Below are 12,990 nucleotides of genomic sequence, written 5' to 3' on the forward strand. Positions count from 1 at the left end.
TATGCAAATAAGTCCATATTGTTAAAATTCAATTTTCACTGTTAGTCATATGTTTATGTGGCAAGTCTTAGTCCATGTAAGCAAACTCACGTGTCTGACCTCACAACACCTCCTTAGAACTTCATCAACACCTTCAGATATATGCCACAGCAAGAGCTCAAATCAAGAACCTCCAAACTGGGGCAAACAGAAGCAAACATTTCTACACTTTCACCCCTCAACAAGGAATTGTTTCCCAAATAGAGAGACTTCACTTGACAATTCACAACACTATTCATCAAATCCTCATCAACCCTCCTCTTCCCAACATCAGTTCCCCCATTCTGATCTCATTCAACAAAGGACACCCCCTAACTAGTGCAAACAAAGCTAAATCAGTTAACATCCTACAACCACCAACATTTACAGACACCAAATTCCCAAGATACTCACACAACTCTTCCACACGCTGATCACACAGAAACTCAGCGTTTTGAAGATCCAAATGCTCCAAAGACTGACACGTGGACAACAAGCAAAGCACTCCAACATAGCTATAGTTACAACAACCTTGCAAAACAAGGGTCTCTCCCTGATGGCGGAAGTTGCTGACGCGGAAAGAACGCAAACAAGGTCTCTCCTTGATGGTGGAAGCGATGCCACGCTGCGTGATGAAGTGGCACTCGAAGATCGTAACTTGCTCGAGAAAGTTGTAGTTTTTGCAGAGGTTGAGAATGGAAGCGTCGTTGATGAAGAAATTGCGGGAGAGGTCAACGCTGTGTAGCATAGGGAGGGCCAAAGAGAGGGCCTTCACGCTGACATCGGAGACGGGGAAGGTGGAATTGTCGGTGTCTTTGGGGAAACTAAGGTCGAGATGTTCGAGGAAAGGGAAACACTGGGCGATGAGGATGAGATCTGAGTTTCTGAGAGAACCCATGTGGGAATAGGTGAGAGACTTCAAAGTTGTAACCTTTTTGGCCAAAATTCGGAACCCATTTGAAGGAATTGCGGGGTGGCCGGAGAGGTTGAGGGATTAGAGGGGTAATGTGGCGCGTGAGATATGGAGGAGGAGCGCGTGGAGGTGGGAGTGATGGAGGCGCATGAGGTCGAGGGAGGTGAGAAAGGGGAACCTGAGGAAGAGGTTCTTGAGGAAGAAGAAGCAAATGAAGAAATGTTTGCTTAAGCAAGTGAAAAGGTTCTACGTGACACTAAAATTGTCAACAATCAACCTTACTAAAAGCGTTACTTTTAAATTTAACGACAATAACTATTTTGTAACATTTATGTAAAGATAGAGATTATTTTTTACATTTAAAAAAATAGAGACTAATTTACAAAATAAATACAAAGACAATGACCAAAATATCTATTCACTTTATATTCATAACAACAAATATTGTCTGTACGTTGCACAGGTCACCCAACTAATACATATAAAGGAAATTAATTAAGCAAATAAAGTGCACTAAAATGTCAAGGCCAGGCAATCCACAAAACATCACCATGCTGTTATTTACCTGCCCTATGCTAATGGGCAGGGTATAAACAATATTAATACATTTTTGTTCAACAAAGTAACAAACTGTCAGATTTGGCACTTGGCCAGAACACAGAGGGGATTCTTTTTATGCTGAGCAAGTCCTGGCAACACTTCAGTATCGATGTCTTCTTTTTTCATTCCTGCTAGCAAATCCCAATCAAACGAGTTAAGAAGATTAGCAAGAATAAGATCCAATGTGGCAGTTGCCATAGATACCCCAGGGCAAATTCTACGACCAGCACCAAATGGAATTAACTCAAAATCTTGCCCTCGAAAATCTATAGTATTATCCAAGAACCTCTCTGGTAAAAACTCTTCAGGGTCTTTCCAAGCTTTAGGGTCTCTATGGATAGCCCAAGCATTCACATACACTATTGTCTTGGCAGGAATTTCATAACCATCTATAATACATGCTTCATTTATTTCTCTTGGTGCAAGAAGTGGTGCTGGTAGATGCAATCTCATTACCTCTTTTAATACAGCCTTGAAATAGGGAAACTTTTGAATATCATCTTCTTCACCTAGAAAATCTTTCTTACCTCCCAAATTCCTAATCTCTTCTTGAACTTTCTTCATTACTCTTGGATTTTTCAGTAGTGCAGTCATAGCCCACACTGTCATGGCTGTAGCTGTATCCGTTGCTCCTACAAGCATGTCCTGCAGAAAGATATCAGCAATTGATTGAGAGAAGACTTATTCTGATAAATTATTTCTGGCACGTAGAATTTGCACAGTCATTACTATTATTTAGTTTATAATAAAATTAAAATAATGAACAAATGACCACTTCACTTAGAATGGAGATTGATGCAGTTTATCGTTAAATTGTAGATATATTACAAATTGGCGTTTACTTTTGTTCACTCTTCAACTCGAGACGTTTGAATATATTATATATCTAGCAAAACAAAATTGAATCTATAATTTAATTAATCTTATTACTGATTGATGTGAAATATCCAAAAACTACAAAAATTTCATTGACTTCATAAAATAATTTTTTTTTTTTTATAAATGAGCTTGCTTTTTGTTTAAAATTAATACTATTATTATACATCAAATTAATTTTAGTTTAATGAACATGCAAAATGTAATATGTGTGCATGCATGCCACACTTTTGTAACTGAAATAGATAACTTGCGGTTAAAAAAAGAAAATGTTTGATAAATACTCACAATGTTATTCAACACCTTGAGATAATATATATATATATAAATTTATGACATGATATAAAAACATAAGAGAAATAAAAGGTGATGATGGAATATTTAAAATAATATAATATTTATGTAGCATTTTTCCTGAGTTAAATGAGATGGAGAGAGGAAAAGAACTCCAAACCATAAGCACCGCTTTGATGTGATCATTTGAGAGATCTACGAAAAATGAACGCTGCTTCTTCAGTTGGAGTAACACATCTACTATATCCTCGTTCTCTGGAGTCTTTCTATTAGGATTCATGTGTTCATCAATGACTTCTTGGTAGAACTCATTCAACACCTTGAAATTCCGTTCACGACGTGCATGCAGTCTGTTAGCAATGGGACGCAGATCAGCAAAGAAGCACCCACCAGGGACAGGCCCAAGAGAAATACCAAGAAACCAACCCACTATCAGGATTACATTTGAATCACACAGTATATTCTTGCTGAGTAGATATTAGGATATTAGCAATTATAATCCTGTTATAGGAAATTGGTTTGAAACAATAACCAATTCTGTTACATTTCCCTTTTCGAGTTAGTTACAGGGCAGCTGGATAATTACTGAAAATTCAGCTTTATTACCAAATTCCATGTTATAAATACAGCATCAGTAATAAAATCAGCAAGAAGAATGTTTACCTCTAGCTTGTAGCGTGTAGTAGATAGATAAACTCCTAACAGTCTACTCCAACTTGCCTCCATGCCGGAACATAACACCCGTCAGACCTCCCTCGAACGTCTCGAGGAGGCAGTCCACAAGCTCACACAACACCAGGCCACTCTTTCTCAAGCCAACACAGACCTCAATCAGAAGCTTGATTTCGTCCTCGACCGCCTTGCCGCCCTTACCACCACCCCACCCTCACCCAAAACTCCCCCATCACCACCCCCTTTCCACCATTCGCGGCCCCACATGAAGCTTGAAGTGCCCCGCTTCGATGGACAGGATCCTCTCGGCTGGATCTTTAAAATTACACAATTCTTCGACTATCAGGGCGTTTCTGATGCCGAGCGTCTGACCGTGGCTTCTTTTTACATGGAGGGCCCTGCCCTCTGCTGGTTTCAATGGATGTCGAGGAATGGTTTCCTCACATCCTGGCAGGCAATGCTACAAGCATTGGAATCACGCTTATGAAAATTCAGCAACGGGGTACCGTGAACGAATACCTCTCGGAGTTCGAGAGGCTCACTAACCGCGTCGTCGGGCTCGCCCCTCCCCTGCTGCTCAGCTGCTTCATTTTGGGTTTGAACCCTGAATTGCGTCGCGAGGTTCAGGCCTTGCAGCCTATGTGCTTACCTCAGGCAATGGCACTGGCCAAGCTTCAAGAAGATAAACTCCTAGACCGCCGCCGCAGCCACCGCCACAATTCCCATGTTCCCACCACTCATCACCACTCAAACCACCCCCCACCTTCCCCCTCTATCCCGGCCACAAACAAACTCCCTATTCGCCGCCTCACCCCTGAGGAATTAGCTCTGAAACGAGATAAGGGGCTTTGCTATCACTGCGATGAGAAATGGTCTCCGGGGCATCGCTGCAACCCCCGTATCCATCTTCTCATCGCAGCCGACGACCCAGACCCACCCCTCACCTTAGAACCCCCCGATTCCCCTCAGCCAACCTTGCCGATATCTCCACCTGATGAACCCTCCCCCCTGTTGAGGTTGAACGCCTTATCCGGTATGCCTGCCCCGGAAATCTTCCGCGTTTACGGCACCGTCATGCGACACTAACTCACGATCCTCGTGGATGGTGGCAGTACGCACAACTTTGTGCAACTGCGCGTGGCAAAGTTCCTCGGACTTCCCTCGACTCTGGTGACCCCCATTCCCGTTATGGTTGGTGACGGTGGAGTCATCCATTGTGACCGCCGCTACCCTCAGGTCACCATCACCATTCAAGGTCACCAATTCACCACTGACCTTTTCGGGTTACCCTTAAGTGGTGCTGACCTAGTGCTTGGGGTCCAGTGGCTACGAGCCTTGGGCCCAGTTACTACTGATTACACCGCCCTCTCAATGTCTTTCACACATATGGGCCTCCCCATCCAAATCATTGCAGATGTCCCTGTTACACCCCCTTCGGCATCAGCCCACCAGCTTCGCCGTATGCTTCAGAGTTCAAACGCAGGCCGTCGCGGCCCTGTTTCAGTTAGGCCCTGCTTATTCTTTTTCAATTACCAACTCCCCCACCTTACTTCCTGACACCGAACCCCCACCCCCTGCTCTATCTCCTCTACTGGCCAAATTCCGACACCTCTTCCAGGAGCCATCCCAATTACCCCCAGTCCGACCCATTTCCCACCATATCCACCTCAACCCAGATGCCAAACCAGTCACGGTTAAGCCCTATCGTTACCCATATAGCCAAAAAACCGAACTCGAGAAGCAGGTCCAGACTATGCTTGATTCTGGTTTGATTCGACTGAGCCATAGTCCCCTTTCCTCACCCGTCCTCCTCGTTAAAAAAAAGATGGTAGTTGGCGCTGTTGTATCGATTATCGCGCCCTTAACTCCATAACCATCAAGCACAACTTTCCCATGCCCACCATTGACGAGCTTCTTGACGAGCTTGGTGCGGCCTCATGTTTTTCCAAATTGGACTTGCGTCAAGGATTTCATCAAATACGCATGGCAGAGGAGGACATCCACAAAACTGCATTTCGCACACATTCCGGCCACTACGAATACTGTGTCATGCCCTTCGGGCTGTGTAACGCCCCGGCTACGTTCCAGGCAACCATGAATGAAATGCTCAAACCTTTCCTACGCAAGTTCGTTGCGGTGTTTTTCGATGACATATTAGTCTACAGTCCCTCTTGGGCTGATCATCTTCTCCACCTCGAGGCTGTCTTCACGGTGCTGGCCCGCGATTCTTTCTATCTCCGCGAGTCAAAATGCGTCTTTGCCAAGACCCAACTTCAATATTTGGGCCACATCCTCTCTGCCAAAGGTGTCTCCCTAGACCCCTCCAAAATTTCTGCTATTCTCGATTGGCCAACTCCCACAACCACCACAGCTCTCCGTGGCTTCCTTGGTCTGACCGGCTTCTACCGACGTTTCATTCGCGGCTACTCACTATTGGCTGCCCCACTGAATGCGTTGCTCCGTAAGGACAGTTTGATTTGGACCGTGGATTCCCAACGCGCCTTCGACACACTCAAACAGGTAATGACCTCGGCCCCTGTTCTTATTCCGCCAGATTTCACGATTCCGTTTTGCTTAGAAATAGATGCTTTCGGAATCGCGATAGGCGCGGTGCTGTCCCAACACGCTCATCCAATCGTGTTTTTTAGCAAGAATCTCTGCCCCAGGCTGCAACGCTCCTCCACTTACGTCCGGGAGCTCCATGCCATCACCTCCGCGGTTCGTAAATGGCGTCACTACCTCCTCGACCATCCCTTCACTATTATCACTGACCATCAGAGCCTGAAGGACCTGATGAATCAAGTCATCCAGACTCCAGAACAACAACAGTATTTGGTCAAGCTTTTGGGTTACAATTACACCATTGAATACCGCGCTGGCTCCGGCAACGCCGCAGCAGATGCCCTTTCTCGCGTGGTTCCCGCCGGCCAATGTTTGATTCTATCCATTCCTCTTTTGGATTGTATCGCCGATATCCACCACTCAGTGCAACAATCCCCAACTTACCATGAATTACTTGCCAAGCTCCAACAACAACCCGAGACCCATCCTGACTACTCAATCATCTCCGGCAAAATCCACTTTCGCGGCAAGCTATGGTTGCCTTCCGACAACCCCTTCATTCCCATGCTCCTAGAGGAATTCCACTCCACGCCCCTGGGTGGTCACATGGGTGAAACGAAAACTCTTCGCTGCTTCCGCGATTCCTTCTATTGGGATCACATTCACCGTGATGTCCACCGCATGGTTTCTCAGTGCCGAGTCTGCCAGCAAATTAAATACGAAGCCCGTAAACCTGCCGGTCTACTCCAACCACTGCCAATCCCCTCTGGCCTGTGGGAGGACTTGTCGCTTGACTTCATCACCGGACTTCCGCCGTCCCACGGCTTCACCACCATCTTGGTGGTTGTTGACCGTTACTCCAAGGGTACCCACCTCGGCACACTCCCACCAAAGTATTCTGCCCACAAGGTTGCATGTCTTTTTATCGACATTGTTTGCAAATTGCACGGCTTCCCCCGTAGCCTGGTGTCCGACCGCGACCCACTCTTTCTCAACTCCTTCTGGCGCGAATTATTCTGCATTAGTGGCACCAAACTTTGGTATAGCACCGCGTACCACCCAGAATTTGACGGCCAAACTGAGGTTCTTAATCGAACTCTAGAGCAATACCTTCGCTCGTTCGTTCATGACAAGCCTGCCCTGTGGCACTCTTTTCTTTCTCTGGCCGAATGGAGCTATAATACCTCCACTCACTCTGGTACCGGCCTCTCCCCATACGAGGTCACTTATGGCAAACCACCCCCAGCTTTCCCGCCGTATACTACAGGTACTTCGCCGATTGAGGCTGCAGACTCCATCTTATCCACCTGACAGGCTCTGCACACTAAATTACAAAATCGCCTATTGAAAGCGCAGATGGCAATGAAGAACAATGCATATCGGCAACTCTCCATGCGTCCCCACTACTCTAAGCTTGCAAAAAGGTTCTATGGCCCTTACCGGGTCACGGAATGTGTTGGGCCTGTGGCGTATCGCCTTCAGTTACCGGCAAATTCCCGGATACACCCCGTTTTCCACGTGTCTCTCTTGAAGCCTCACCACGGTCCGCCTCCACCCATGGATGACCCTCTTCCCCCTACCCAGGTTGATCATCATCCTCTCGTCGAACCCCTTTGCTTCCTCGACTGGAAATATGACACCACCAAGGACCCACCATGACGCTCTGTTCTGGTTCAATGGCGCGGTCTCGCACCAGAGGACACTTCCTGGGAGAACTGGGACGCCCTTCGCTCCGTTTACAACCTCAGGGACGAGGTTGAGTTTCTAGGGGAGGGTGTTGTTAGCAATGGGACGCAGATCAGCAAAGAAGCACCCACCAGGGACAGGCCCAAGAGAAATACCAAGAAACCAGCCCAATATCAGGATTACATTTGAATCACACAGTATATTCTTGCTGAGTAGATATTAGGATATTAGCAATTATAATTCTGTTATAGGAAATTGGTTTGAAACAATAACCAATTCTGTTACATTTCCCTTTTCGAGTTAGTTACAGGGCAGCTGGATAATTACTGAAAATTCAGCTTTATTACCAAATTCCATGTTATAAATACAGCATCAGTAATAAAATCAGCAAGAAGAATGTTTACCTCTAGCTTGTAGCGTGTAGTAGATAGATAAACTCCTAACACAGTCCCCTCAGTTTATCAATCCAACATAAGAAAGGAATATAATCTGAGACAAAGAGGGTACTCATCAAAGCCTGACACTCATTGAGCATCCGATGGAACCTACTCCTTTCGGTTCCTTCATCTTCATTGCTTCTCCCAAAGGCAATTCTACATATAATAGTGCTAGTAAGAGACATTAGCAATTCATTCAAATTTGTAACTTTTGAAGATGAGGCGTGCAAGGATATTGTTCTAATCATTTGCTTGATCTCAAATTCTCTTATTGAGGAAAACATTGAGACACGCCTGGAGCTAAGGACATGAACAACACAAATTTTTCTAATTTCTCTCCAAAACTCACCATATGCGGAAAATATAATCTCTAACCCATTGTAGGACAATTTCTGCTGGCTAAGTAATTTAGGTCGTCCACTAACCTCAAGGTCATGGTCTTTTAATAGCTCTTTGGCTACTTTAGATGAGGAAACAACAATGGCTTGCCTTAAACCTAATTGAAGGGAGAATAGAGGCCCGTATTTCTTTGAAAGCTGCCATAGTTGCAGATGAAGAGCTGAATTATTCAACTGATGAAGATTCCCTATTATGGGAAGGCCTCTAGGACCAGGTGGAAAGGGTGGCTTCTTGATTGTTCTGCTGTTTTGGAAGAAGAATAGCAAAAGCAAGGGAAGAGTAAGGCATATAATTAGAAGTGGTAGTGACACCATTGTGGCCTAGCTATAACCAAGAGGTGGAAGAAAAGAGTTATACCACCCTATATAGGGACATATTTTTTTTGGTCTTGAGTGAAAGATGGTGTCCATGGATTCAACTCATAATTTGTGATTGTTGTTGGTTCAACAAAATTTTACATAAAGAATCGAATATAAATTATTCTGTTAAATAAATTAATTTCTCATATGCATACAATGAAACTTTAAACATCTATATCACCCTATTGGGTTATATATATGTTAGCATATCCATGTTAATTAGGAGAACAAGACAAAAATATAAGCTACGCCAATAGATTTTCGTTACCAAATTATTATAAGCTCAATTTCCACTACAGTATGCAAGGTTGAGTACCTCATTTTAAGGGAAAAAAATAAAACTGTGTAACCTTTCAAAATCAAGAAGGTAATTCATAGAATCATGACTAAATTATAAAAATCTTGAACAGAGCACAAACGAAAAGAAGTAACCTATCATAACACAAAAACAGAGATTATTGTTGGTTCCCTGGTGAACTATTTTTCATGCGGGTCCACCGTAAAAACAATTAACCTTCAAATATCTATCGTTTCATACTGTACAATTCATAATAGGATGAGTCTTATTTTCTGTTTAACTTTGCAAACAAAATAAATGTTAAACGCGTTAATTAAGATTATTTCTTCACTGGTGTAATTTTTATCTAACAAATATTAATTGTTTAATATAAACATTATATTATAAATTAAACAGAAAATATTTAATGAATTGATTTATAGCATGTTGTATTCTATACCAATCATGAATATTAATAAACATTTTTCCTAAATATGAATGTTATATTTAAATACTGAAGATTATGCATTTTATTTAATTAAATATATATACAAAATATGGAAAACACAAAATCAACGAAATGATTGGTTTGGACCATTACAAGGATAAGAACGACAAATTCTTTAAAAAAACGAAAAGGAGAAGAGCCACTCATTCTGGTTTCTACTATGTACGTCTTTCAAGATTGATAGAGGATCTTCTGCATTTTAAAATCATCTGCATGTGTAGCTTTCTACCAACTAGAATAGCTGTGTGTATGTGAAAATTAACAGCATGCATGTGTAGTTGTCTTCCAGTAAAATTTGCTGCATCTAGGTGTGGTGGTCTTCAAGCTAGGTGTAGTCGAGGTCTTCCAGGTGTAGTGCATGCAGGTGTAGTAATTTCTGTGTTCACACACTCGTTGATCAAGATTAAATCTTATGCACTTATGCGAGTATTTAAAAAGTTAATTATGTGACCCTTTAAAATGCTCACGTACGAGTCTGTTTAAAACTTATCTAAAAGTTTCTATAAGCAAAGAATTTTTTTTTTTCATAAAGTAAAATTAATTAACAAGAGTTAAAATATCAGATTTTGGAGAAATTGATATGAGAAAACTTTTATAAATTAGTTATACATATGTTAATTTTAAGTATTTTCTTTTTTAGATTTTTTATTTTTATTTTTGTACGGGGACACTCTCAATCTTACCGAGTACGTAAGGTATTGAAGACATGTTGAAACTACCTTCTTTTTTTTTTTTTTTTACTTTGGTCTTTGTAATTTTTTCGTATTCTTGTAAAATTTTATTTGTTTTTTTCCTTGATATTTTATTTTAATATCTGTAATATATATATATATATATATATATATATATATATATATATATAATATGCTGATAATTGATTTTTAATTCCTATTAATAAAATTCATAACAATTAATTCAAAATGAATCAAATATTATGGGAATTAAAAAAATAGATATATTTGATGGAATAAAAAATAACAAGAATAAAAATAAATTTTACAAAGCCATTGAAACATTTTTCGTGCATGAACCAAAACTAAAAATATTTAAACTTATATCTATTTAAACTTGTTTATATATATAATTATTTTTAGAGGACTTTATTAGGCGAGAGTGAGAGAAATGAAAATGAAAATTAATCATTAAATTTTTCATAACTGATCAACATTAAAATATATAAAGGGCTTATGTGAATAAATTTCTCTATAAACAATTATAAAAGACATGCCCATATCTTATCATATTTAATAAGAAATATAAAAAGATAAAAATATATTTGAACCCATAAATATTTTTTTAATCATCATCTTATCTATATTTATCAAACTTACAACCTTCTTGTTGTTTTTACTTTACAATTAAATGTTTTAAGAGTTTGGATCGCCTAGTAGTTTTGCAAAGAACCCGTCAAAGATCATAATAATTTAATGCAATGTTGTAAAAATTAACCTGATCATTAACTCATTTGATGCATCAAATTAATGGATAAGTAGTTTAACCTTTTTAATCGATAGGTCACTAATTGAATAGACTCATTCGATATATATTAAAAAATAATATAAGTTACATAATTTGATTGATTTATATTTTAAACTTAAATTCATTTTCATGATAAAAAAATACTTAATATAAAAATAAAAATTAAATAATTAAAATTCATAACAAAACAAGTCAATAAATAATAAATCAATGACACAACATTTCTCCATCCGAGCAGCAGAGAAAATTCCATTTTGTTTTGGGCGCTATTCCTATCACAACACAACATTTAATAATTTTTATAAAACAAAGCAAATTTTTTTTATATAAAGGAAATAAAGTCAAAAGAACTAAGAATCTAAGAACAAATTCCTGCTAAGGTCTTGGCAAAGGCCATTTGTAGGATAATAATAATAATAATAATAATAATAATAATAATAATAATAATAATAATAATAATAATAATATTATGCCAAAATAATTGACAATTAAGAACAAAACAGTGACAACCCTATTAGAAAAAAAGAAAAAGAGAAATGATACAGTACAAGTAAGATCAGTGAAGGGCATTGACAAATTTAATGGGACAAGCATGGACCTTAACCCCTCTCTCAAATATATATATATATATATATATATATATATATATATATATATATATATTATAAATCAATCGGATTGAATTATATATAGCTCAACTTTAACCTGTTTATTTTAAAATTTTAATTTTTAACTCAAGTTCAATGAATCATTTATGGAATCAAGTCTCAAACTTTGTTTAAGTGGGTTTTGTTCATTTCCAACCTCTATGACGATGGTGGTAATAATTGTTGGGGTAATTGTAGGAAGTGGTGATAATAGTAGTGGTGGTGAAGAAAATGACACGAGAGATATGTAGTAGTAACGATAATCAAGGTTATCAACATTGAGAGTTTACGCAAACTCGTAAAAGTTCTATAAACTCGACTCGTAGACTCGTAAGAGCCTACTTCATATAAAAATAATAACAAAATATCTATAAATAACATACTAATTAAATATTTCAACAATATAATAAAATAAAACAGTAAATTATAAAGTTCAAAATATTTAAATAAGCAAGTCTAGTAATAATACATTAATACTAGACAATAACTTGTAGAGGTTATAGTAGTGGTAGATCATTTTCATCGAGAGTTTGATGTTATTAGAAAATAAGGGTTTAATATTATTAAATGTGAGAATTTGTATTTGAGAATAACACGCTAAATGAATGTATGTTGAATGCTAAATAGAAAACAATAAAAAATTACTTACATTTTGTTTTAATTTTTTTAACTTGCTATCTCGTTGACTTGGTAGTAAACTCGAGAGTTTATCGAGTTTACTTAGAATTTATAGAGTTTACTCAGATTCTACTAAAAAAAAAGTTTATTCAAGAGTCAACTCGTAGAGGACAAGTGGACTCGTAAACTTATAAGAGTTAGCGAGTTAATTCGAGAGTTTGATAATCATGACGGTAATGATGAGGGTGATAACAATGATAAAAGTGGTGCCCACATTGGTAGTGATTGTTGCTACAACAACAACAATAATAATAGTGACAATAACAATAACCAAGGTAGTTACAATAGTGGTGGTGGTAGTAGCAACAATGGTTATGGTGGAAATGATGGTAGTAGTAATAATGATGGTGGTAGAAGTGGTGGTAGTGAAGGTGGTGAGAGAGAGGGAGAAAAAACAACTATCTTATCTTGTTGTTCTTTAACCCAACTCCCTTCTCAATATAAGAAATATATTGCACTAACATGATAGGATAGATGATATAGGATAAACAAATCATATCTTATTAATTATAGGTAAATCAAACAATTTACTATAACAAAATGTGATAGTTATCCTATTATTTCATAGTAACAAAACAAATCCTT

General features: G+C 39.1%; 2 protein-coding genes across 2 annotated transcripts; both read right to left on the bottom strand.

Annotated features, from left to right (window-relative positions):
• Positions 1-277: 277 nt before the first annotated feature.
• On the bottom strand, positions 278-916 carry LOC102660143 (F-box/LRR-repeat protein fbxl-1-like). Its single transcript, XM_041014319.1, has one exon. The coding sequence runs from the start codon at positions 914-916 to the stop codon at positions 278-280; it is 639 nt and encodes a 212-aa protein (XP_040870253.1).
• A 417-nt stretch (positions 917-1,333) lies between these two features.
• LOC100797602 (cytochrome P450 83B1) lies at positions 1,334-8,903 on the bottom strand. Its single transcript, XM_006577340.4, has 3 exons — positions 8,068-8,903; positions 2,862-3,051; positions 1,334-2,176 (listed from the first exon to the last, which is right to left on the bottom strand). Exons 1-3 carry the CDS (start codon positions 8,769-8,771, stop codon positions 1,565-1,567), a joined length of 1,506 nt encoding a protein of 501 aa, XP_006577403.2. The 5' UTR covers positions 8,772-8,903; the 3' UTR covers positions 1,334-1,564.
• Between the last annotated feature and the right edge of the window lie 4,087 nt (positions 8,904-12,990).

This window comes from Glycine max, chromosome 3 (genome assembly GCF_000004515.6).
Source record: "Glycine max cultivar Williams 82 chromosome 3, Glycine_max_v4.0, whole genome shotgun sequence".
In the NCBI taxonomy this organism is placed as follows: Eukaryota; Viridiplantae; Streptophyta; class Magnoliopsida; order Fabales; family Fabaceae; genus Glycine; species Glycine max.

Bases quoted from the DNA above. Each gene is read 5' to 3' on its own strand.
- LOC102660143 (XM_041014319.1), bottom strand. From the start codon at position 916: ATGGGTTCTCTCAGAAACTCAGATCTCATCCTCATCGCCCAGTGTTTC.
- LOC100797602 (XM_006577340.4), bottom strand. From the start codon at position 8,771: ATGGTGTCACTACCACTTCTAATTATATGCCTTACTCTTCCCTTGCTT. The intron at 3,052-8,067 runs GTGTTAGGAGTT...CATTGCTAACAG, and splicing joins ATTGATAAACTGAGGGGACT to ACTGCATGCACGTCGTGAAC. The intron at 2,177-2,861 runs GTTTGGAGTTCT...ATCTTTCTGCAG, and splicing joins ACATCAAAGCGGTGCTTATG to GACATGCTTGTAGGAGCAAC.